Below are 26,712 nucleotides of genomic sequence, written 5' to 3'. Positions count from 1 at the left end.
GGCCACCCAGACAAGACCGCCAGGCTCCGGGGTCAGAGTCTCCCTGGCTTCAGGTCCCAGGTGCGCCACTCAGTGTCTAAGCATCTATCCGCAAGTGACTTGACCTCGCTATGCCTCGGTTTTCTTGCCTGTAAAACGGTGATAACGATACATTCTTCCTGGGATCTTTGTCGGGTGTAAATGAGATAAATACACAAGTGCCTGGGACTGGGTGATGCCCCGCAAAGGGTTGGTGCCTGCCCTGGCCATGTGGAAGCTTAACCCGCAGCCCCCAAACTTTGTGCATGAAGCACGGTGTGTCACTAGGCTTGTGGAGTCTGTGGATCAGGAATTCCGGTGGCCCAGTGGTGATGCTTGTCCCTGCTCCCCATTCCTGGGCCTCAGCTGGAAGACTCATGGCTTGACTTACCGAAATGTTGTGTTTTCACATGTTCTTGCAATGTGCTGAACTCAGAATGTGTCCCCGTGGGTGCCATCACACCCACTAGGCAGTGTAGTCATTTTGCCACATGAGGTCTTTATTCAGGATTGGATTTGCCATCAAGGTCTTCTCCATGCTTTCAGGTTACTTCTCTGTTCAGCCACTGTGTGGGAATCCCATGCCAAAGATGCCAACAGTGGTGTGTAGAGTGAGAATAATTAGGTCCTAAGTGAGGGGACAGGCCAGTATATGAAGTTTAGAATATGGGCACTGGAAAATCCATTTTAGGAATTTTTTTTTTAATTTTGCTTCTTGGGTTTTGACAAATTTCAACTAGATGAAATTCCCATAGCCATATTTGGGTATATAAACTAGCACTATTATAAAGTGTAAAATGCATCTATGCTATGTATATATTTAAATTATTTACAGTCTGTATATGGAAATATATTAACTCATTACTTATCCTATATAATAAAAGGCTAATATGCAAATTGACCTAATGGCAGAACGACCAGTTGCTATGATGCACACTGACCACCAGGGGGCAGGCAGTCAGCATAGGAGCTTCCCCTGATGGTCAGTGTGCTCCCACAGGGGGAGCGCTGCTCAGCCGGCTCACGGCTGGCGAGCGCAGCGGCAGTGGCAGGAGCCTCTCCCACCTCCACTGCAGGCAGGTGGTAAGGAGCAAAAGGTCCTGGACTGTGAGAGGGATGTCTGACTGCCGGCTTAGGCCCGATTCCCAAGGGGATCGGGCCTAAGCCGGCAGCAGACATCCCCCAAGGGGTCCCAGACTGTGAGAGGGTGCAGGCCAGGCTGAGGGCCCCCCGCCCCGCCCCTGTGCATGAATGTCATGCACCAGGCCTCTAGTACATTTATAACACTAAAAGAGGTATATGGACAAAATACTATTTTTAACAGTAGCCCAAAAAGGTAAAAATATTGAAGAAAATTAGAGCAGACAGGTGAAGTTTACTTTTTCTTTTACTTTTTTTTTGAAGAGTTACAATATGCCAAGCATTCTTTTATTTTTTTATAGTCACTATGCTGGACATTAGATACCCATAACTTACATATCATATAACTGGATGACCAACATATTTTCAATCCCCTCACCCCCACCCCTGCAGCCCCTGGCAACAACCATTCTACTCCCTGTTTCTATGAATTTGGTTTTTTTAGATTCCACATGTGAGGTCATACAGTATTTGTCTTTCTCTGACTTATTTTACTTAACATAATGCCCTCAACTTCCATTAATGCTGTCACAAATGGCAGCTTTTCTTCTTTTTTATGGCTGAATAATATTCTACTATGTATATATAAACATTTTCTTATCCATTCAAAGGACCCAGACTATTTCCAGGTCTTATTATAAACTAGAGACCCAATGCACAAAGATTCGTGCAAGAATGGGCCTTCCTTCCCCTGGCTGCCTGCACCGCCTTTGCTCCGGCCCGGAGCCGCGTTTCCACCTTCCCACACTGCCCAGAGGCCTGGAGCAGCTGGGGCAGTGCGGAATGCCTGCGTCGTCGCCATCTTTGTTGGGTTAATTTGCATACTCACTCCTGATTGGCTGGTGGGCGTTGCGAAGGTACAGTCAATTTGCATCTTTCTCTTTTATTAGTGTAGATAATGCTGCAATAAGTATGGGAGTGCAGATATCTCAGATACTGATTTCATGTCCTATGAATATACAGGGTAGGGGGAAAGTAGGTTTACAGTTGAGTACAACTGCTACCACTTTCTTCCCTTCTCATTACCAACCATGGCCTCCAAAATCATTCCTTAGCTTTTGTCTCTATGTCAATTTTTGTAATCTTATTGAATCTAAGCTTCTGAATATGAAGCAGCATAAAATTTGTAAAAGAATTGATTAAATGAGCTCAGCTTGATTAGAGTAAATTTAGGCATGAAAAATCTAACTTTAGATCCTCACATTGTTGCTTGCTCACACACATTCCTAGTCTTAATGGACTAAAGCTCTCCTTGGACAAAAATTGACAGCATCTGGGCCCTAAACAATAGTAAACAGTAAGTCAACCTTAGAACATGGGTCAGCTAACCTTGGCTCAAAGGCCAAATCCAGCCTACCAGCTGTCTTTGCAAATAAAATATTATTGGAACACAACCAGGCCCATCAAGGCCTTTGTATCCTTTCAGCCACAATTTCTCTTCCAAACAAGCTGTCATAAGCTCCACATGGGAGGAAGCACATGAATGGAATCATCGTTCAGAATGACGGACTTTTCTGCTAGCCTGTCCATATCTCCGTCTTCATGAAGTGGCTGACATTGTATGATAGGAGGTTTGCTTCCTCTGGGCAGGGGTTGTTGTTTAAGGATTGGCATGAATAAGTGGAGAACTGAGCTTGAGAGCTAGGATACCTGTTCCTCGTTGGCTGTGGGACTTCAGATTAGTGACTTAGTTTCTCCATTCCTCACTTTCTTCTTTTGCAAGATAGCCACATCAGTGCTTCTCAAAGTGTGGCCACTGGCCCACCTGGGACTAGAATCTCAGCCCCACCCTACCCACCCACCCTGATGTATCAGAATCTGCATCTTAACAAAATCCCATTCAAGTTTGAAAGGATGTGTATCAAGTAACCCTAAGATGCTAAGACCATAATATATATTGTTTTAAAAAGGCCACAATGTGTAGAAAAGGGCAGTAGAGGTAACTCATTTTCTGGAGGTCATGGTACTGCATACTGCATGTCCTCATCAGGGTGGTGCCTTGGATGGGCTGACAGCTGACTGAGCCGTATGCTCTAGTGCAGGGGTCCTCAAACTTTTTAAACAGGGGGCCAGATCACTGTCCCTCATACCATTGGAGGGCCAGACTATAGTTTAAAAAAAAACTATGAACAAATTCCTATGCACACTGCACATATCTTATTTTGAAGTAAAAAAACAAAACGGCAAAAACACCCGCATGTGGCCCACGGGCCGTAGTTTGAGGACGCCTGCTCTAGTGTATCTCTCAGTTATAGGAACAGAGACCCATGTAGCTCAACTGAATGTGTTTATTATTGTAAAGATGTAGGAGGAGTGATGAGGGCAACGGGATGGATTCAGGCAGGACCTTGTACAGACTGGAACCAGACATGTTCTAGACCCAAGGTGGCTGCAGGACGCTGACCAAATAGTGTGTAGATCCCCCCACCAGGGCCCTGCAATCACGGGGCTCGGCCACTCTCACATTGCTGTTTCTCACTGACTTTATATATCTATCCCTTCAATCAATTTTTTCTCCTCCTTGAGGTTTATGCTCACATGGTACTTCTAGGACAAGGTCCCATTAGCACCATCCTTTATCACAACCTGTCAGCCTCTACCCAACTGCCATCTGCTCCACTCCAATGCTTTAGGGGGGCATTTTGGCCCAAAATTAGGGGAGACGTCTTCCCCCTGCTAGATTCCAAGGGAGGTTCTTTTGGAAAGGTTTAAAACTTGAGGGATCAGAGGACAGTTAGAAGGTTGCTAGCACAGCCCCTTTCTTTTCTATCCCAATAACATCAAATGGCAGTCATCTATACTCATCCTGGCCTTTCAGCCCTCTGATGACACTTCTTCTGAGCTGTTGAATTCTTTCAACGGTCTAAACAGAAATATAAGACCACATGTTCCCCCTCTGTTATGGGTTTAATTGTGTCCCCCAAAATTTATGTGTTGAAGTATCTTAGAATGTGATCTTATTTGGAAATAGGGTCATTATAGAGGTGGCTAGCTAAGATGAGGTCATACTGGAGCAGGGTGGGCCCCTAATCCAATAAGACTGGTGTCTGCATAGAAAGGGTAATTTGGACACAGGCACACAGCAATTTGGACACAGAGAGAACACCATGAGAAAATTAAAGCAAAGATTGGGGTGATGATTCTATGAGCCAAGGAGCATAAAAGATTGGCAGCAAACCACCAGACACCAGGAGCAAGAGAGAGAAGAGATCCTTCTTCCATAGCCCTCAGAAGAAACCAGCCCTGCCAACACCTTGACCTTGGACTTCTGGCCTCCAGAACTGCTAGACAATATGTTTCTGTTGTTTATGCCACCAGCCTTGTGGTACTTTGTTATGGCAGCCCTAGAAAATCAATACAGCTTCTACTTAGAATGGACAGTCAAAAGGGGGATTTGGCAGACTCAAGCAATATGGAAACGACATGGACACTTTGCCAGGTTACTCTTGATGTTTATAGCCAAGATGACTGATAGTTGATCTAAGGACAACTTTTTTCTTCTCCTCTGGGACCTCTCCATTCTCTAACATGGTCCCTCAAAGGAGAAGCATGCAAAATTTCCCATCATGTAATACCAGGAGAGGAAAATGTGTCTGCATTAGGGGCAGTGCCAAGCTGGAGTTGGCTCCTGATGACATCACATGGGTAACTTGAAATTAGATATGGAAATTGGCAAATAGAGATTTTTGTGCCCCCTCCAGAGAGCCGGTTGTTAAGCATTTGCCAGCACACCCCTGGTTAAAGACTGCTGACTTTCCTTCAACTATAGCAGTTAGATACCCACTTATTCTCCCCACAATAAAAGGCCAGCTTTGCCTTCAGGAGTCTGGGAATTCCCTTTGGAAAGAGGAAAAACACCTGAAACACTAAGGTTTTGTTTTTCCTAAAAATGACAAGTTTCCCACCCTGGCCAATGTCGCTCAATGGTTAGAGCATCAGCCTGAGAACCACAGGGTCACAGGTTCATGTCCGGTCAAGGGTACATACCTGGGTTGCAGGTTCCCCTTCCCCCTCCCTTCCACTCTCTCTAAAATCAATGGGAAAATATCTTCCAGTGAGGATTAACAAAAAAAATGAGAAGTTTCCCAAGACGGTGTAGGAACAACTTTTCTAAGTAATTCAAGTAAAAAACCTCACACTTTTAACCATTCAGCACTCGTGAATTTAACAAAGGGATCCCAGAAACACAATTATGAAATAAAAAACTAAGTTTTTGAAAGTGAACAGTAGCTAAACATTGACACTGGGATGGGGCCCGTTGGGGAAATAATGAAGTGATGTTTTATTACAAGGTTATGCCAATCAGCTCTTGACATTCAGCCTGAGACAGCAACAAGGACCTCTGACATTTGAATGGCACCATGCCATTTACAGAGGGAGGGGTCTCCCAACAGGATCCAGGGGAAGGTGGTGATGGTGCAGCCGCATGTCAATACCCAGAGACCCTTAGGACTTTTTAGGATGAATCTTGTACAGACAAACAGCTTGTTTCCTTATCGCACTATTCATTGTGTGGCTGCAAAGAAATGGTTACACATCCAAGCCCAGCACCAGTGACAGCAGGTGGCCCCCTTCCCGGCAGACATGAATTTTCACGGAGAAGCATTTTTTGACACTCGAGGCCAAAAGAGAGTCAGGCGAGCAGGTGACATGTGCCCTCCGTGAGAATTTACAATGCAGATGGTGCTCAGTGCAGCACATCCCTGGGTGCCTCCCGTCATTTTCCACGGACTTTTGAACTGTTCCACCGCATCTCACGTCTGGGCATTTCTCTCTCCTCCATCTGTAGCCTCCCCTGCTGCAACTCAAAGGGCCCTTTCAAGTGTGACTGCTCTGCAAAGCATGCCAAGCACGACAAAACTTAAGAGAAAATTTGTTATGACTTATCTTCAGATGACAGCATGTAAATATTTTAGAAAGTAAAGTGAGTATGATAAAAAATACATGACTTCTCATTTGACTTTCCCCCAGGCTATGGGGATGATTCTCTCCTGGTTTCAAGGTGACATTTTTGAAGAGTATTGTAGAATTTTGTGAGTGGTCATGTATTATACATTCCTATTATATATTTCCTCCCCATTATTTCAGTTGTCTGGTCTCCTAAAAAGAAAAATCCACCTCTGCAAGGTGGTCTCCACCTAAACAAAAGTCAGATAATTACCAAAGGCACTTCTTATGCTTGCCTTTGAACTTTAGCATCCTGCAGATAGGTTTTGTTTGACCAACATCTATATATATAAAACCCTAATATGCAAATAGACCAAACGGTGGAACAACCGAACAACTGGTTGCTATGACATGCACTGACCACCAGGGGGCGTGCACGGGAACATGGCGGGTGTCGGCAGCAGGCGGCAGAGTGCAGAACATGGTGGGTGCCAGCCACAGTGGGATGGTGGAGCAAGTGAGCGAGGGCGCCAGACCAAGGCTTTGCCAGTCTCTGTCATACGGGCGAGACTCTGGTAGTTACTGAAAATTCTTTGCTCCCACACGCCGTGGTCCCGCCCGGCGCTCGCACCCGCTGCTGGCGCCCGGTGGCCGGCGCTGGCCCCAATCGCTGGGTGCGGTCAGTGGGTGTGAGCGGTGACTGCCAGCCCCAATCACTCCTCAGGGCTTCTCCACCTCCCCCTGCTCCTAAGGGGCGATCAGGGCCAGCAGCCGCCTCTCACACCCACTGCGGGTGCTGGCCCCGCTTGCACCAGCTACTGGTGCCAGAGCCACCGCTTGCAGTCGCTGCTGGTGCCCAGCACCAGTCCCGATCGCTCAGCACCATCAGTGGGTGGGAGCAGCGGCTGCTGGCCCCAGTTACCCCTGAGTGCTTCTCCACCTCCCCCTGCTCCTGAGGGGCGATCGGGGCAGCAGCCGCCACTCGCACCCACTGATGGCACCAGCCCCACTCACACCCACTGCTGGAGCTGGACCCAACTGCTTCATGCCATCAGCGGATGCGAGCAGGGGCTGGCGCCATCAGTGCATGGGAGCTGTGGCAAGAGCAGGGCCACCAGCAGACAGGGGACCAGGGGCCGGAGTAGGAGGGGCCGAGATCCGCCCTTGTGCCCACCGCAGCCTCACAGCTCAGTTCCTTTCAAGGTGCACAAATTCATGCACTGGGCTCCTAGTAGTAATGATAAAAAGGAAGAGGGATACCAAGCTGATGTGTCTCAGTGGTTGAGTGTTGACCTGTGAACCAGGAGATCATGGTTCGATTCCCGGTCAGGGCACATGCAAGCTCGATCCCCAGTGTGGGGCATGCCAGGAGGCAGCCAATCAATGATTCTCTCTCATCATTAATGTTCCTATCTCTCTCTCCCTCTCCCCTCCTCTCTGAAATCAATAAAAATATATTTTTAAGAGAAAGGAGAATAAGAGACCTTGCTCTGGAGTGTACTGTTTGCCACAGACCCCACCACTCCCAATTGTATCACCTCTGCTTCACACAAAAACATCACCTACCTGGCTCCTTAGGGATTTGAGTTTGCATCTCCAAAGTTTGCTCAGTAAATACGTGAGGAGGCAACAAAGAGCAGATGAGAGGAAGGGAAGAGGAAAAGTTTTCCTTTATCTCAATGTTTTCCTCTTCACGTCATAGCCCACATATTGAATTTACAGTTAAAGCAATCTTCACATTATATATGGGAAGTAGGTTACAGTCAGAGACCCCGGGATTATGAGATATCTAATAAGTACCTTCCTAGTCTGGGATCCCCCAGAAGCAGACCCTGAGACAAGGATTGAGTTCAAGTAGTTAATTTGGGAAATCAAGGGACCACCAGTGGTAAATAGGAAGGTATGACAGGGAAGAAAAGGACCAATAAAGAGTGTGCTACAGCTATCACTGTGAGCAACTGGAGCATAATCCCATTGGGAAACTGGCAAACTATGTAAAACACACACTGAAGTTATCCCACCTGATGTCAAGGGAGCTGGGGTAAATGTCACTGTCTAAGTAAATGCCCCAGTGCTTTCAGCCCAGGGGCAGGTGTGCTGAGCAGCATTCAGACTCTTGGGAGAAAGCCCTTAGACCAAGAGGTTCCTGTGCTGGCATTTCAGTGCACAGAATATATAAGGTCTAAGGGATATGGCCGATACCCACTGCCACCTCTGCTACAATCTCCAACGTGCAGTTTGAGTAAAACCTAATCTGAGCCCTAGAGCCATTGCTCTCTGGGTCAAAAGGACCAGCCCATGTATTTGCTGGCCAGAAAAAGATGGAGCCCTTGCGTAGAGACTGATGGAGCAACAAAGGCCAGCATACGGGACACAGTCTCTTATATCACACTAACAACCAGGCGGAGAATTCAGGTAACACTCCAGGGCCTTGAAAGTGACAGTTGATTCATGAATTTCTTTCCACATCTTGAGGAAATGCAGCCACCCAGAGCACCCCTGACATGTCTTCGGCTGGTTCCGATGACTACACCCCAACCTCGTATTAATCACACTCAGGGTGCTACCAAAGGGAACAGCTTAAGAATATTTCAGGACAAGGCCATAGGGAGTCCTTTGAGGCACCGATGAGACTGAGCACTGATGGTTTATTCCCTGGGGGGCTGCAAAGGGCACATGCACAGACTCGGAATGTACCAGAGACTGGGTCAAAAGCCACCATCCAGAAAAGGGAGGCAGGTGGAGGGCTGCCTAGGGAGACAGTGATTAATCCGGAATGGGCCGGGCCAGGCCCTGGTGCGGCCTGCTGGAATTTAATCAGAGCAGTGGGTCTGACACAGTGGCAGCAGGTGCCGAGGCCTCTGGCGGGCAATGAATGCCTCCTGCCAAGGAGCTCTCAGGAGTTCTCCACGAGCCGATTTATGCCCTAAAGCCAAACGAAGGTTCACAGCTGAGCAGGGCTGCCACAGGGAGGACTAAACGGTTCAGCCTCTGAAACGGGTATTGCAGCTACAATCCCTCCTTTCACTTCTGACAAGAAACGAAAGACAGGGTTGGTGGGCTTCGGGAGATGGCACCATCCTCCTTTCAGCTTTCCCGGAGATTCTGACACCCTCACCCCACTCCTGGTGGACTCCACAGAACCCGATGAGGGCACCAGGCCGACTCTGCGATGCCCATAGCCAGCTGCAGAACCCCGATCCCACAGGGCCAGCCATCCTCTCTCTGCACCCTCCTGAGGACTTCTGGGCACCATGGATTTACACTCCTCAGTGTGCTCCATGGGGAGTTAACACCCCCGGGACAACCATCAGCCTCGCTGTCCCGGTGGCAGGTTCACTAGTGATCTCCTAAGGGACTGAGCCCACTTGCCCACAGGGAAACCTGCTCATCAGCTCACGCTGGATTGTCATTTCTCCCTCCTGTCTCTTGCTACCTCACTGCTCACTAATGCTTCTTGAGACCATCTCTCCCCAAATTAACTACCTGCTCCAGATTCCTTGTCTCAACAACCACTTTTGAAGAAACATAAATTGGGACCAACCCCTTTCTCCCTACAGGTGTGGCCAGCAATTCTCTGAAAGTAAGCCCAGCTCCTTTCAGAATCCATTCACCCATCGCCCCTGCTTAAGGCCCTGCATGACTTAGTACCCCCTCCAACACTCCATGTGTGGAAAAGTAGTAGATAAAGAATGAAAATGTTCAGTTGGCATGGCTCCGTGGTTGATCATCGACCTACGAACCAGGAGGTCACAGTTGGATTCCCGGTCAGGGCACATGTCTGGGTTGGGGCTCAATCCCCAGTAGGGGACATGCAGGAGGCAGCGTATCAATGATTCTCATCATTGATGTTTTTATCTCTCTCTCTCCTTTCCTTTCTGAAATCAATAAAAATATATATTTTTAAAAACAGAACAGATGCACAAAAAACATAACTCAATCACTGGTATTGTTGCAAAGAGAAACTTTCTAAGCATAAACACAAAGGGAAAATATTTAACAAAAAAAAGTAATAAGTATTATTACATAAAACCTTTAAAAACTTCTGCAAATCTGATCATTGTTAAAGCTAAGTAATGGATACATTGAGAGTTATTATGCTATTCACTCTACTTGTGTGGTTCTTAATGTCTTTCCAATTAAAAGGTTTTTATTCACACTAAAAAAGTGTAAGGCAATTTAGTAGGTGGTGCAGTTGCCAAGAGTAAGAATATATATCTAGGGAAAAGTGAAAAAAGCAAAGTTCTAATTTTATAAGAATGGCTACTTGTGGTTTGGGATAAAAATTCTAGAGACTGCATACACAGGGTGTTGTTGTTTTTTTTTAATGCTCTATCTGATATGACCTAAATGGAAGTGAATAGAATGAACTGTATCAGTCAGGAGAGGCTACCTTATGCTGTGGTAACAAGCTGCCCCAAAAGCTCAAAAGCTTTAAAACACCACAATTTCTCATTCAGCTACACATCCCTCATGGTCCGCAGGAGGTTCTGTTCCTCACAGTCTCTTAGGGATCAGGGCTGACTTCTGGAACATTGCCAATCACTGTGCAGAGGGGAAGAGAGAACTGTGCTGAACAGTAACTGGTTCATCTTAGAAATTATACTGTGTGTCAATCATTCCCACTTACAATTCATTGATTAAAATGGGCCAAACAGAGCATTATCATAGGCCTAGATAGTGGACAGCTAGAAATATTTGGCAAACAGCAGCAATGACTCTCACAATGGCCCAGAGTAACTGTTAAGTGACAAAAAAGTAATCAGTGACATAGTGAGGACAAACACAAATGTCAAATACGTTTGTGAATAATTTAAATGAAATTGTTTCATGAGCTGTGAGTGAAGAAGGCAGTATTTGTACATGAACGCATTGTTTTATATGGTATTTTAAATATGTATTTCTAAAAAATAGATTAAAAATATAGTCAGAAAACTTCTGCAAGTCTAAATACAATAGACAAAAGAAAAAAACAGGTCAATATATATGCAATATAGATAATAGAAATTTGGTTATGAGCCTTAATATAGGAAGAGCTCTAACACATTAATAAAAAGAATATCATGAAAGAAAAATAGGCAAAGGATATTATATTTTGGAGCTTGGTGCTTTGCTATTCATAAAGCAAGAACACAAATAAGCAGTAAAGATGCCCTGGCCAAGTGACTCAGTGGTTAGAGCATCCATCCACACACTAAAGGGTTGCGGGTTCAATTCTCAGTCAAGGGCATGTACCTGGGTTGCAGGTTCAACTCAGCCCTGGTCTGGGTGCACGCGGGAGGCAACCAATCGATGTGAAAGAGAGACATCGATGTTTCTCTTTCTCTCTCCCCTTCCCTCCCTCCCTCCCTTTCACTCCTCTCTCTAAAAATCAACAGAAAAAAAATATCCTCAGGTGAGGATTAACAAAAGAAAGAAAGAAAGAAAGAAAGAAAGAAAGAGAGAGAGAGAGAGAGAGAGAGAGAGAGAGAGAGAGAGAGAGAAAGAAAGAAAGAAGAAAGAAAGAAAGAAAGAAAGAAAGAAAGAAAGAAAGAAAGAAAGAAAGAAAAGAAAATCATGTCCACTGCAATACTTTAAAACCTAGAAATAGCCTTCCATGTATGTCTAAGAAAAGGAGTAAATTATGGAATGGCTATTTAATAAGACTAATAAAAATTATGTGCAAAAGAATATTTAATTATTGAGGAAATGTTAATGATATAATAGTAAGAAATACATTTTAAGCAGAGCCACAAAAGTGGATATATTATTAAACCTGTTCTTATACTTTGCATTTATATATAAAACCTTCAGGAATCCACAAAATATCACCAGTGATTTTCTAGTCGTGGAAGATTATAAAGGATTTTTTTTCTTCAGAGTATATATACTAATCATTCTACAATGAATGTGATTTTCACAATAAATATACAATAACTTTTTAAAGTCTATCAGTGTTATATTGCGATGTCAAGATGACTGGAAAATAACACTTAGTATAGTTGAGTGTCTAGGAAAAGGTAAGCTAGACCAGAAGACTGGCCTCCAGCACCTGCAGATAACACCACTGGGCCAGGTCCTGGTCTGGTCATTAGCCCAGGTCACTGGGCATTGGTTACAGGGACTGATTCACTTCAGTCCTAAGCTCCTCAAAGCGGGATGTTCACCTCCTGGGATACAGGTGTATGTTAGGGACACAGAGCCAAGTTCTAGCTGGAACTTTACCTAGACTGATGGTAAGCAATTTGTGACATTTTATATTATGAGCACAATACAAAATCTGCATAAACTTTTTAAAAAGGTTGGGTTTGTGAGAGGCTCTTTAGGCTATGCTCTAAAAACCAGCAACTGCACACTCAATGTCCTTGCCAACAGGTTAGAGCAGTTCACCTGCCTCGGCACATAGACACTTTGGGCCAGAACATTCTTCTCTGTGGGAACATGGGGGACTGCCTTACGTATTGTAAACGTTTAGTAGTCTCCCTGGCCTCTACCCACTAAAGGCTAGTAGTGCATACCTGCACACACAGTTGTGCCCACCAAAATTGTCTCCAACGGTGCCAAACACCCTCTTGGGCGCAAAACGCCCCTCACTGGAAAATACAGTAGTTAAATACAGTCAGTAGTGCCTGGGTGAACATTCTCATTTGGTGAAAACTCTAGCGAGGCACTAATTCTGCTAAACAGCGAGAGACCGATTCAAAGACAGAATTCAGAGTGGAGTTGCACCATGTGCTAAATTTCATCTAAATGAATTTGCCATCTTCAAAAATAATAATACTGTATGTCAAATATATGTCAATTTTAAAAATGTAGTAGGGGAAGTAGAAGAGGAGCAAGCAATTCCAGTGTCAACAGTGCAGACAGGTCTGACTGTCATTCTATTCTCTGACCCTGCGCTGCAGAAAAAGGGCGGGAGACCCCTTACCCCACCCCCACCCAGGGGACAGCCCATTCTTGCAGGCCCAGATCCCACCCGCTGTGCAGGCTCCTGAGTCATCTCTGGGTGGGTGACCCCCACCCCATGCCCCATTTGGGTTTTTGGCTTTTGTTTACCACTTGTTCCCTGGATAAAATTCCCTCTGTTGAACTGCCCAGTATGGCAATGTTTGCCTGACTGAATCTTGAGTGATGATGTTCAATGTATAAGTTAACTTGGGGGAAATTGACATCGCTGTGGTGCTGTCTTTCTATCCAAGAACATGACGTGTTATTGTATCTTTCCGGTGGGTCAAGCCATCTGTCCTCCCACGGAGTTTCTTTTCTTTTTATTTTTATTTTTTTTTTTGGGGGGGGGGGGTTTACAGAGAGAGAGAATCATCCATTTGTTGTTCCACTTACTTATGCATTCATTGGTTGCTCCTTATGTACACCCTGGCCGGGGATCAAACGCACAGCCTGTTGTATCAGGATGATCCTCTAACCAACTGAGCTATGTGGCCAGAACAGTATTCCTATAAAGTTTCAAAGTTTTATTTGGTAATTAGCTCTTTTTTCCAATTTGTTGAGTTTCTTCCAAAGTATTTTATCCTTCGTGTAGCTAGTGTAAATGGTGCCGCCACATACGATTGCTGTGAGGATTCGATAGGTCAATATACAAAGTACTTAAAAGAGTGACCCCTGACACACATACAGTAAGTGCCATAGAAGTGCTTGCTATGACTGTCCTCCAACTGATGGTTGTTTGAATGTGGGTCATAGTAGTTGTGTCTCGATTGCTGCCCGGTTGCTGTTCAGGTGAAGCCAGGGCAGAACTGGAACTTAGGGCATCATTTTCACAGTGCTAACCTAAAAAGAAAAGGCCAACGTGAGAGGCAACAAGAGAAATCCCAAGGGTTGTGGGTAGGAGACTAAGGCAAGGGATATGTATGAGAAACGGAAGAGCAACATTTACAACCATAGAAGGAAGGAAGGGCAACATAGTGATGCTACCTCTAAAGAATTTTTTTTTCATTTCCAGTCCAAAGTCATAGTATCTGCTTTCTCCTCATTTTTTTTTTGCAAACAGTTGTTTGAGATATAATGTTTCTTTAGGCCCAGTCCGAAGATTAGTGCCCTGTTTTCACATTCTAAAGGTCTGAGGGTGTGAGGGGCTAGGCAGTTCTGACTCCATTGGAAAGTGGCTCTGATTAAGTTATTTTTACGACAGGAAAGTGCAGCATGCCAATAACAGACCTATCTTATACCCAGTTCTCAGTCCTCTTAGAGATGCCCTATCCCCACTTATCTGCCCCAGAACTAGGGTTTTATCCTCACTGGCCTATCTTTTTTTTTTTTAATTTTTTATTGTTTAAAGTATTACATAAGTCTCCTTTTTTCCCCATTGACCTCTCCCCAGCCGGACCCACCCCTAGCACATGACCTCAACCCCCTACTGTCTGTGTCCACTGGTTATGCTCATATGCATGCATAAAAGTCCTTTGGTTGATCTCTTACCCCCTCCCCCCTGCCTTCCCTCATAGGTTGGATAGTCTGTTCGATGCTTCCATGACTCTGGTTCTATTTTTGTTCATCAGTTTATGTTGATCATTATATCCCACATATGAGTGAAATCATGTGATATTTATCTGTCTCCGACTGGCTTATTTCGCTTAGCATAATACTCTCCAATTCCATCCATGCTGTTGCAAATGGTAAGAATTCCTTATTTTTTACAGCAGTGTAGTATTCCGTTGTGTAGGTGTACAACAGTTTTCTAATCCACTCATCTGCTGATGGGCACTTAGGCTGTTTCCAAATCTTAGCTATTGTAAATTGTGCTGCTATGAACATAGGGGTGCATATATCCTTTCTGATTGGTGTTTCTGTTTTCTTGGGATATAGTCTTAGAAGTGGGATTACTGGGCCAAATGGAAGTTCCATTTTTAATTTTTTGAGGAAACTCCATACTGTTCTCCACAGTGGCTGCGCCAGTCTGCCTTCCCACCAGCAGTCTCACTGGTCTGTCTTACCCTGGAACTATTTGGTTCTAATACCCAATCATTAGAAACAAGGATATAATTATTATTGCCTTATGTGTTCTATCTTGCTTAGAAAATGAAGCTTAATATTCCTAGGAATCAAAGTATTCCTGTGGGCAAATAGCATACTCCCATACAATACAAATAACATTTGCTGTTTACTCTTCAGAAACAGTTGCTCTCTGTGTATTCATGAACTAAGCCACATAACAAACTGCCCCAAAACTTAGTAGCTTAAAATAACCACCATTTACGTTTACTTACCATCTACAAGTTGGCTGGGTTGTTCTGAAGACCTGGAACAGCCTCAGCTAATCTCAGCTGGCCTCGCTGTATTTAAAGTTATTTTTGCTCTGTTTCATTTGACCTACCTGGTCAGCTAGAGGGGGAGCTACGCACTGGTCTAGAATGGCCTCCCTCGCAAGTCTGGCTGTCAGCAGGGGCAGTGAATTTGACTGGGCTAGATCTGTCATCAACCGCAGGGAACCTTGGATTTGCTCCCATGGTACAGAGTTCTGAGAGAGCAGAAGTGTATAGGGCTTCTTGAGACCTATGTTCAGAACTGACACAGCATCACTCTCCACCACAGTCTGTGAGCCAAAGCGAGACTAGAGGCCAGCCAGAATCAAGCGTGGGGCGTGGACCCCTCCTCTCAGTGGGCAGGACTGCAAAGTCATAAAGGGAACCCTGAAATATTAGTCACAATCAATCTAACACTCTCCCTACACCAAGGCGAGAATGCTCTTAGCATTGATTTCCTTTCAGCAAAGGATGCTTCGTCTCACCAGCAGCCCACCTGTGAACTGGTTCAGGGGAAAGATCCATTACCCTCGCTTGCATATGTTTCACTTTCACAGGCTGCCATTTCTTGACAGTGAGCCCACATCTGAGTCTGTTTGGGAGTGCGATCCCCTACACCAGCTGTCAGGATGATCCATTTCTTTCTCCGTCCTGGTTTCTGAGAGCAGTTGCTTACGTTGGTGGAGTTTTCCAGTCTAGATTTACCAAAAACTCTGAGGACAGTTCTCAGCTAGTGGTTGAATAAATCTTTGTTAACGTATCGGCTCAATCAATCACAGGCTAATTAACTCCAAGTCCTGTTAGAAGCTATCGAAATGTCATTTCTCATGGTCAGAAAGGAGGCAGAGAGAGCTTGGAGGTAGTCCAGTCATCTTCTTTCCTTCTGGCATCTCTGCCCTTAAAAACCACTGAGTCAGGACTGTGGATCCCTGGGGCCATGCAGGAACAGTCTGTCTCTGCCATAGCTTCTATTTGTCTTCTCGCCCCTATTTGTCAGAACTGCCATCCCAGAAGAGGGTTACCTAGGGGTCTGGGCCAGGCTAAGGAGAAGGGGGAGGCTGTACACTGCTGCTCACCTCCCACAGGGCATCGCTGCACCCCTCTCCTCCACTCAGCCCGCAGGGGAACACAGAGCAGCCCCACCCTCAGCCTGGATCAGAATACGGGAAACCAGAAGGAATGGCCACTCCTGAGAGGTGAAAGTGGAGAAAATACTCCTAGAAAATAGAGAATGTCAAAAGTTCTGTTCAAGCCAGGAAAGCAACACTAACCAGTATTCATGACTAAGCTTGGATTTATAACTAAGCAGCATACGGTAATAACATTGTGCATATCATTATGTATTTAAAGTTATTTTTGCTCTTTTACTTGATCATATTAGACTTCCCTCCTATATTCGGTGTTTCCTGGCATAAATAAAATGTCATATTATATCATGTTTAAAAATTTTGGTATGATCCAATTGGGTAAAAAATATATACATGTATGTAGGCATATATATACATATATATACATATGTATACATATATACCTATATTTGTTTGTATATATGCATATAGCATGTGTACATATGTGTATGCATATACATACATGTATATATACATATGTGTATATACATGTGTGATTTGTAATAACATTTTGGCATTAAATGTGTATTTTATCATCATAATATCTACATGTATGTAAAATTTTATATATATGATATGTAACTATATATAAAATAAAAGATAAATTTTTTCCATCTTATATAGCTAAGTATAAATATATGTATACTTACATTTTTGTTGAAAAATGAGTGAAAGGATGCATAAGAATTGGATAATAATGATTTCACCTAGGGGGGTGTTTTTTTCATTTTCCTTTTCATATATTTTGACTTTTTAAAAGCAGTTCATTTGTAAATGTTACCGAGATTCTTCCAGTTTTTTCTCATCACCTAATTCCCAGCTTAAATTATAAGTTCGGATGACTTTATATACTGAATCCTTACTGGGGGAAAAATATTCTTGATGCCTCACTAGAAGATAGTGGTTTTCATGGGCAGACAGAACCGAATCCAGTCATTTGGTTGAGCTGCTGAGGAAGTTCAAGTCCAGTTCCCTGGATGGGGAATCCCCAACACCTGGCAGGACCCCCTTCAGCCCCTGGTTCCCTCGGGCGTGGGAGTTGGCAGCATCTCTTCTGTCCTCCCCCAGGGCCGAGGCGGCAAAGGCAGCATCTATGTGTGGGCCTCTGGGGACGGCGGCAGCTACGACGACTGCAACTGCGATGGCTATGCCTCAAGCATGTGGACCATCTCCATCAACTCAGCCATCAACGATGGTAGGACGGCCTTGTACGACGAGAGCTGCTCCTCCACCTTGGCCTCCACCTTCAGCAACGGCAGAAAGAGGAACCCCGAGGCGGGAGTGGTGAGTGAGGCCACTGGCCCTCTGTGAGGTTGTGGAATGCAAGGTACTGTGGCGTCATGCACAGACACTGTGATGTCATGGGAGGAAAGGGAGCTACCCACTTCCCTAAAACATCAGCACAGGTTCCTAGAGGAGGTCCATTCTCCTCCAGGCCTAATAATGCTTTGTTATCAAGGCAGAGAAATGTAAGACATAACAATTGAAAGCAAGGACGGAATGACCCCCTTGCAGCTCATTTTCCACAGATTGTCTTTCTTGAAGTTGATTGTTTGATTTGCAAATGACAAAGTCTGGTTTATCAAAAAGTTGCCCCGCCAGGTCACTTATAAGGAAAACTAATATAAAGAACTGGGTCACCGCATCACCACCCACCTGAGCCAAAAACCCATCCAGGTATTACAGTAATTTTTTTTTAATCCAAGGATGGACTTTTTTTGTGTCTATAAACCTCCCAAAATTGGGCACATGTATATTTTCTCAGGGAAAGTAGTGGTTTTCATCCTAGGTCAGTGATTGAGAAAACAAAATATTAAGAATCACAAACTTAGATTTTTTAATATTTTTGTTGATTTTTAGAGAGAAGGGGAGGGAGAGGGAGATAGAGAAACATCGATGTGAAAGCAAAACATAGATTCGTGCTCTACGCCCCCTATAGGGGATCAAGCCCAAAACCCAGGCATGTGCCCTGACCGACTGGGAATAGAACCAGCAACTTTTCTATGCACAGGACAACACCCAACCAACCAAGCAACATTGGCCAGGGCCAGACTTAGATTAACTTAGATTATTGATTGCACTTTTCTGAGCAACTCTTCCTTCCTGGGCAACTAGGTATAATGGTGGATTTTCCAAACCCCTTGGAAATAAATCTCTGTACAGTGTAATGAACCTTTTTGGATCTCTTCCTCTCTCTGGATAGTTCACTCACAGATCAGTCTTTCCTCAGACTCCAAGCCAAGAATTTGGGAGGTGGTTCAATAGACCCACTGAGTTAGTTACACTCTCCCCTACAGACAAACAGAGGAAGAAGGAGAATTCCTGTGGTTCACACATGATTTTAATGAAAATCTGGCCCTCCCAAACATTGAAAGTGAGGTTTTTCTCTTTGTGGAAGTTCTTTCAAACTCGGTTGGTCATTGAGAAGATCTCCCCCTTAAGAAGAGTTGTGGAGGTGATCACTCACATATCCGTTATCTTGGCTCAAAATGTCTCAGAATCTTCCCATGAATTTCAGAGGGAGAGAAACATTTTCTTTTTAATGGCCTGTCCTTTTAGGCAACCCTTAGCTGAGCCGGATTATTCTTCCCTCTTTGGTATAGTGCCTGAATGGAAAAGAAATGTTAATGCAATAGCCCTTGGGCTTTCTGAACGATGATCCCAGTGCAATAAAACTCTTGGCTTATGCCTCTCCACCGAGCATGTCTCATTTTAAGATCCAGAAAATGTCTCCCTAGTCTCTGGAATAGATGCAGACAGTGCTTCTCAGAGCAACTAGCTTGCTTTTATCTTGTGGACACTGTAACTCTAATTGATTGTGTGTTCCTTTTTGCATAGGCTACTAGGAAACTCAGATAAAATGCATAGTTAAAATAGATATATGGCCGGGGCCAGTTTGGCTCAGTGGATAGAGCGTTGGCCTGCGGACTGAGGGGTCCCAGGTTCGATTCCGGCCGGGGGCATGTACCTTGGTTGCGGGCACATCCCCAGTGGGGGGTGTGCAGGAGGCAGCTGATCGATGTTTCTCTCTCATCGATGTTTCTGACTCTCTATCCCTCTCTCTTCCTCTCTGTAGAAAATCAATAAAATCTATTTTTTTTAAAAAAATAGATATATGGGTGCTAAATTTAGCCTTACCTTCATCTTAATCTTCTTCAGAACAAGGAAGAGTTTAAATTTTAAAAAATAGATAATTCTCTGCTCCATATTGTTTTGGGATTCAAAATAGTGTGACTCGTTGCTCAATATCTTCTCTTTCAGGCAACCACAGACTTGTATGGCAACTGCACTCTGAGGCATTCTGGGACATCTGCAGCAGCTCCAGAGGCCGCTGGAGTGTTTGCTCTGGCTTTAGAGGCTAAGTATGTTTCCAGCTCGGGATAAGGGTCAACTCTGTAAGGTGGACTAACATGTGTCTCTCCACCCAACACTAGGTGTCCATGGAGGCAAAAGTGGATGCAAGAGCCTGCACATACACACACACACACACACACACACACCACAAAACTACAATAGGCCCACTTGAGAATCCTACAAACAGAGGAAGAAGGAGAATTCCTGTGGTTCAGACATGTTTTATTGAAAACCCTGGCTCTCGTTAACATTGAAAGTGAGATTTTTGTCATTGTGAAAGTTCTTTGAAACTCAGTTCATCATTAAGGTCTCCCCCTTAAGAAAAGTTGTGCAGGTGATCACACACATCCATTATATTAACTCAACATGTCTCAGAATCTCTCCATGAGTTTTAGATGCGGGGAAACATTTGTTTGTTTGTCTGTTTGCTTGTTAATCCTCACCTGAGGATATTTTTCCATTGGTTTTTAGAGAGTGAAAGGGAGGGGGAGCGACAGAGAGAGAAAAACATCGATGTGAAACAGACACATCAATTGGTTGCCTCCTGCACATGCCCTGACCAGGGCCAGGGAGTGAGCCCACAACCCAGGTACATGCCCTTGGCCGGAATAGAACCCAGGACCCTTCAGTCTGTGGGCTGATGCTCCATCCACTGAGCCAAACTGGCTAGGACAGGAAACATTTTTTTAATGGCTTGTCCTTTTAGGCAAGCTTGATGTTGAGCCTGTTTATTCTTCCCTCTTCGGGAGTACCTTTCCTTCATGAACATAAAAGAAATGCTGATGCAATCACCCTTGGGAGAGTACTGGTGTACCCCTAGGAGAGTCCAGGACACCGACACCTCACCACACATACCAGCTACTTGCTCAGATACCAAATAGGGGCATGTAGGTGGTCTCTTCTTCATAAAAACTTCTCTTTATCCTCTGGATGATCGGTGGCTATTTTATTCCAATAATACTATCAGCTAAGTGAAATAAAACCATTTTCAAGCTGGGTATCTAGCAAGGTATTCAGAACATGTGTCAAACAGGGTGCTCCGACTCAAGATTTGTTAATTTATAAGGCGAATTCACTTTTAACACTGAGACAAGGTGAGCAAAGTCACGCAGTATTGACCAAGAAATGTGCTTTACTGGGAAACCTTCCAAGCTACAGGTAAGAGGAGACCATCCTCTCTGTTCTCACCATTCCACAGCGAGGCCACATATCCCTACTGCTGGGCACACTTTCGATATACCAGCTGAGGTACTTGACAACCTGCTACTCTATATTCTCTTAGTGCAAACCAGAGACTAGCCTTGTTTTTGAGCAATGAACATGTTGGCTTCAGGCACCATGCACTCGGTGTGAGTGCAAATGCCCACCATGTAGGGAGTTGTCTGAAAATGCTGCACCAGCCATTTGTGAGAAGTTGGATTCGGGTTCCTGGGGAAGCAGAGTTGAATCTCTACCTCCCACCCCTCCTCAGCTGTTGCTAGGCAACTGGAGCTTTGAGCATCAATCTCGAGGCAGCCCTGCTTGTCTCTCTCCACAAATGCATTTTTTGACTTGCAAAAGAGGCAAGAGTTGATTCCTAGAATAGGAAGAGACTTTGAAAGATTGTCTAGTCCAACCCTCTGCCTTCAAGCTGAAAAGGCATAAACATCCTCCTTTTACAATTAAGGCCCCAAATTGAGAGTGACTCCTCTTTTTGGACCAAGCCAAACTTCAATTCTTCTAACAAAAGTCAGGCGGAAATGTTAGGACACAGAGGGATAGACACCGGTCAAAGAGTTTCTATTAAACGCAGAGACCAAAACCTACTCACAGATTATCTGCATTTCCTGCAGATGAAACTGTGCACCTCAGAGCTCGTTGTGCCCTGGAGCCTGAGCTGGCTTTGCTCACTCCAGCTGGGAGCAGACAAGCAGGGGAGCCTGCTGCCTGCCGCTGAGCCTGGCAGAGAACGGGGAGCAGGAGAACTCCAAAAGCAAGAAGGGGTTTCTGGTATCCCTTTAAATCTAAGAGGGCAGAACTTGACTCAGAGTCGCCTTGGTCTTTGGCAAGCAAAAACCACTTGCCCAGGCCTATACGCATGCAAAGGAACAACGCAAATTGATGGAGCAAGGCTACTGGATTCATGGGCTCTGCACCAGCTTTCTTGAGCACACGCTTGTAGATATCCTTCCAGAAGAGAGTGCAGTCACCACTTAGGCACACTTTGTTTTAGAGCAATGGTCATGAATTTAATGCTCTCTATGGCCATGTAGCAGCGAAGGATGACAGCTGGCAGTAGGTGGTTCAAGCCCACCACGGGAGCCAGTCCTAAAATCCCTCAGAATACCAACTGCCTGAGGTGGAAGCACACTCTGAGATGAGTTTCCTGCAAGTGGTTTCTAAAGGAAGAGACCAGAAGGAAGTAGTGGAAGCAGGTTAGGGACAGGGAGAAGCCAAACAAGTATGCAATTTCAGGAGTTCTGGCCTCAGCTTGGGGAACTCTGGAGTATAAATGTTTACGCCTCAGAGTTTGTTTTCCCTTGAGGTGAGGGAGCTGGGCTGCCATGTTCCTGTGCTAAAAGCCATGCCTGGGAGCACGTCTGGCTTTCTGCACCTGTGGGCAAAGGGGTCCCAGTAGCCAGCAGTGAAAACCACTGGTCAGCATGAAATAGCCCCGAAAGAGCCCAGAGGGATGAGGAGGGGAAGACTCTCCAGGAACAGTTCCTACTGCTCTCCTCTGTCCTGAGACAAGAAACTGGGAGTCCTCGGTGACCATGTGACATCAATCAAGGGCTCTTTCCCTCCGAGAGGCCCAATAAAACACTTTTACAAAGCAATGGGAATGCAGTAAACAAATTATCCTGTCACACTGGATACCCCTTGAGACTGTGAAAGAGGGAGAATAACCACCCCATGATTCCAGGGGGGAAAAGGAAACCCTTCCTTTGTCCTGCCCAATCACCACTGTTTTTCAATATTATACAGTGCTTTTCTGCCAAATGCTTGAAAGTGGCTTATTGAGTCATAGGAATATTGTTCACATGTCCCAGTGTGACCATTAGAGAAATTTTAAAGAATTTCTTTAATGGGAACATGTGGGCAGAGGAGGGAGGGGTAACTGCTACCTTCAAATATTTGGGGTTCTTCCATGACCATCTGTGTTATTCGGGCTGAGGGAGGTTTGAGGAGCAGATGTCATAAAGAGGCAAATTTTTGGTTCAAAAGAAGCATCCATAGTAAAATGACCCACATATTGGTCTAGAACAAGCATGTCAAACTCAAAGACGAATGCGGGCCAAATAAACGGGGCATACAGCCCGGCCCGCAGGCTGTGAGTTTGAGATGCTTGGTCTAGAACAACGTTTCCAAAACTGACCTTCCAGGGGATGGATTTTTACATGTAAACTCTTTATCAAAGTCTAATAGACACTGAGAAAAGTGTACAGATATTAGGTATAACTCAATGACTTCTTACAAGGTTAATAGACCCCTGTAACCAGCACCCAAATCAAGAAAAAGACTGTTAACCTAAGTCTAAGTACCAGTCTCTTTTACTCTGAAAGTCTGAGAGATTCCTCCATGCTGTTGTGTCTGGTTATACGTCGTTCATACTCATTGTAGAATATTACTCCATTATAAATGGGTACTTGAGTTGTTTCCACTTTGGGGCTATTATGAGTAATATTTCTATGAACATTCTTGTACATGTCTTTTGGTGAAGCTAAGGACACACTTCTGCTGGGTATTCTCTAGGGAGTCAAAATGCTGAGTCAGGGGTATACATATGTGCAGCTCTAGCAGATACTGCCAAGTAGTTTTCCAAAGTGAATGTACCCACTGACACTTCCTCCAGCAGTGTATGAGAGTTAGAGTTGTTCCACATCCCTGCCAACGTTGGGTATTGTCAGTCTTCTACACTTCAGCCATGCTTATGGGTGTGCAGTGGAATTGCATTGTAGTTTTAATTTGCATTTCCCTGATAACTAGTGAAGTTGAGCACAAGGGGGAGTTTGAAAATAATAGATTCCCAACTCTCTGCCAAGAGTCACTGAACACAAATCCCTGGGGATGAATGGTCCAGGAATTTGTCTTTTCAACCCCACTCAAGGGGCTACATAAGCAGCCAGCCCATTGCTGTTCTGTGGACTGGGGTGTGTGGCACCCAGTAGGGCAATGGCTCTATGAACCTATGAACCAGGGTGCTATTGTGCAGAATGTGAATATCTAGACTCAGCCTCTGATTAGGTGCTGGTATTAGATCAAGACTGAAAACAGAAAATTTGAATAACAATAGATAAATTTAAAAAAAGGGTTTATTATCCTGTCACGTGAAAGATAATACAGAGGTGAGAAGTCCAGGCAAGTATGGGGGTGCCACCAGGAATCAGGCAATCCAGCTTTTTCTGGATTTCTCCTCTTCCACCTTCATGTTCTGTAGGTGCTTCTGGAGCGCCAATCATTGTGTTTACATTTCAGGCAGAAAAAAGAGAGGAGCAAAGGGAAAAAAGAAATCCACCAGCTGAGTCAGCCCCATTTAAAGGTTTTTCCAAAAACCTCTGCCCAGTGGCTTCTGCTTATTTCTCATTGGTCAGAACTGTCATATGACCACCCCAGACTGCAAGAGGCTGGGAAATGTAGTTTTATAACTGATAACATTGCTGTTCTGAATAAAATTGGGTTTTCTTAATAAATAAGAAGGATAGATATGATAGAATTGCTAGTGTCTTCCAGCAACTAAGTGGGAAATCACTCACCTCCTATGGATCTCTATTGTCTTATATGAAAAATAGAAAGTTAGATCACCAACAGGTCTTCTATGACTTCCTGGTATATTATAGGTCTACTTCAAAGACACCATGCCTCTAGGAAAGTGCATTTTTTAATTGGATATGTGTTTATTTGAGGGTTGAATATACCTTAAAGCTGAAAAACTTTCCATTTACTTTTAAATATTGTGACCAATATACGTATATGGGAAATAGTGTCTATTCTCTTCAAACTTACATTGATGCTCAATATATGAGATATATTTTAATATTAATAATATTAATAAATTCTTTATTGAGTGCTCAGTGCCATGCTAGTTAATATCACATGGTGATCTACATTTATACCCTACAAAAAAACCTCTAAGGCCTTATCCCCATTTTATATATATAGTAGAGGCCCAGTGCACAGATTTGTGCACCAGTAGGGTCCCTTGGCGTGGCCTGTGGAGATCCAGGGAGGAGCCTCTCCCACTCATCCCAGCCCCACTCATCCTGGTCAGCTGAGCAGTGATCCCATTGTGGGAGCACACTGACCACCAGGGGGCAGCTCCTGCATTGAGTGTCTGCTCCCTGGTGGTCAGTGTGCATCATAGCAACTGGTCAACTGGTTGCTTAGGCTTTTATATATATAGATTTTTTTTTCAAATATATTTTTATTGATTTCAGAGAGGAAGAAAGAGGGAGAGAGAGATAGAACATCAATGATGAGAGAGAATCATTGATCGGCTGCCTTCTGCACACCCCACACTGGGGATGGAGCCTGCAACCCGGTAATGTGCCCTGACCAGGAATCAAACTGTAACCTCCTGGTTCATAGGTCAACGCTCAACCATTGAGTCATGCTGGCTGGGCCTTAACCCCATTTTATAGATGAGAACCCTGAGCCTCAGATTGTTAAAGTAGCTTATCTAAATTCACATGATTAGAAAACAGCAGGATTGAAATTTAAACCCTAAGGATGGATCCTGGGCTCCAACTCAGGGTCTTATCTTGGCCCAACTATGGAATGTGGGAAGAACCACCTTCTGGGGTCAGGGTATCACCATGCATTCTGCCCAAGGCAATAGGCTGAAGTGAATGAATTGATTCTTCCTCAAAAGTTGTACACAAAATTGGGTTTTGATTTCTTCAAGATGAGGTTTTACATAGCACAGCTACACAATGGTAACATGTAAACTGATTTTCTCTCACAGGTCATAGGAGTCAGGCAAACAGACTATGTAGAAAATACCAACTTGAGTTATGAATGCATCATTTTTCTCAGACTGGAAGTAATCTAGACCTTTGACATTGGTTTTTAATCCTGTCAGAGTTTAGAGAATAAACTGAAATTTAAAGCTAAAAGAAAACAAACGATCTTTTACTACTCCAAACATCTCTTCTTCTGCACAAAAAAGAATGAGGCCCAGAGGAATGAAGCTACCTGCTCAGGTTCATACACCTTTCTCTGTTCAGATAAAGATCAATAAGTAGAGGGATTAAAACTCTGTTGGCTTCTAGGATTTACCCCATGTTAGCAGAAGTCATTCCTCCAACCTTCACACTGCAACCTCTTGAAAACATTTCAGTGTGCAGTCCTCCAAAGATGCCTGTTCTCTCCTGGATTCTCTTTGCTGCCTTGATCATGAGGCGGAAGTCAGGGCAATCCTCACAGAGAACTAAAAAAAAAAAAAAAAAAGTCAATATTTTGTACTTCACTCTTCCTAGTGGGAAGTTGGTAAACCAGCTATAAGTTTTGGCGAGTGCAGGGCCCTGTGGGAGACCCAGTTCTGCTGATTATTCACAGGCGAACAATCTCAAGCATATAATTCACTTTCCAGAACCAGCTTTGAGTGTTTTAGGAAACAGCCCTTCCTGAGTCTCCCTGATGCCAGACTCCTCTTTCAGACACAAGAGGCCCGTCTCTTCCTGGGCTTCAGACTGGCTTTTCCAGGACCCCCACGCTCTCCTGCTTAAGACCTCTGCCACGTCTGTACAGGATTTTCTCCACAGTGTCCCAAGTGACCTCTTTCTTTGGAGCTCTGGCCTCTCCAAGTGAAAATGTAACCATCCTCTGTCTCCTCGAGGAGTCCTGGGTTCCACTTTGCTCTCTGTGGGTACTTACTCTAAACCAAGAGCCAGCTGGTCTACTCTGAGTGGCCTAGGACCAATCTACTAGCAAACGTGTGTTTATCCCTGGAGCATTGCAGGATCCTATAA

General features: G+C 44.5%; 1 protein-coding gene across 2 annotated transcripts in view; it reads left to right on the top strand.

Moving 5' to 3' along the window:
* The window catches only part of PCSK2 (proprotein convertase subtilisin/kexin type 2), a gene marked incomplete at both ends in the record, with an annotated part of 269,142 nt that overhangs the window by 232,954 nt on the left and 9,476 nt on the right, over positions 1-26,712 (top strand). For both annotated transcript variants that reach the window (XM_079783512.1, XM_079783511.1), the window contains 2 exons: positions 17,480-17,695; positions 19,673-19,773. In XM_079783512.1, coding sequence (XP_079639638.1) covers positions 17,480-17,695; positions 19,673-19,773 — 317 coding nt within the window. The remainder of the gene's footprint in view (positions 1-17,479; positions 17,696-19,672; positions 19,774-26,712) is intronic.

Source organism: Cnephaeus nilssonii (assembly GCF_951640355.1).
Source record: "Cnephaeus nilssonii genome assembly, chromosome: 11".
Lineage (NCBI taxonomy): Eukaryota > Metazoa > Chordata > Mammalia > Chiroptera > Vespertilionidae > Cnephaeus > Cnephaeus nilssonii.
This window is presented reverse-complemented; position numbering and strand designations above follow the sequence as displayed.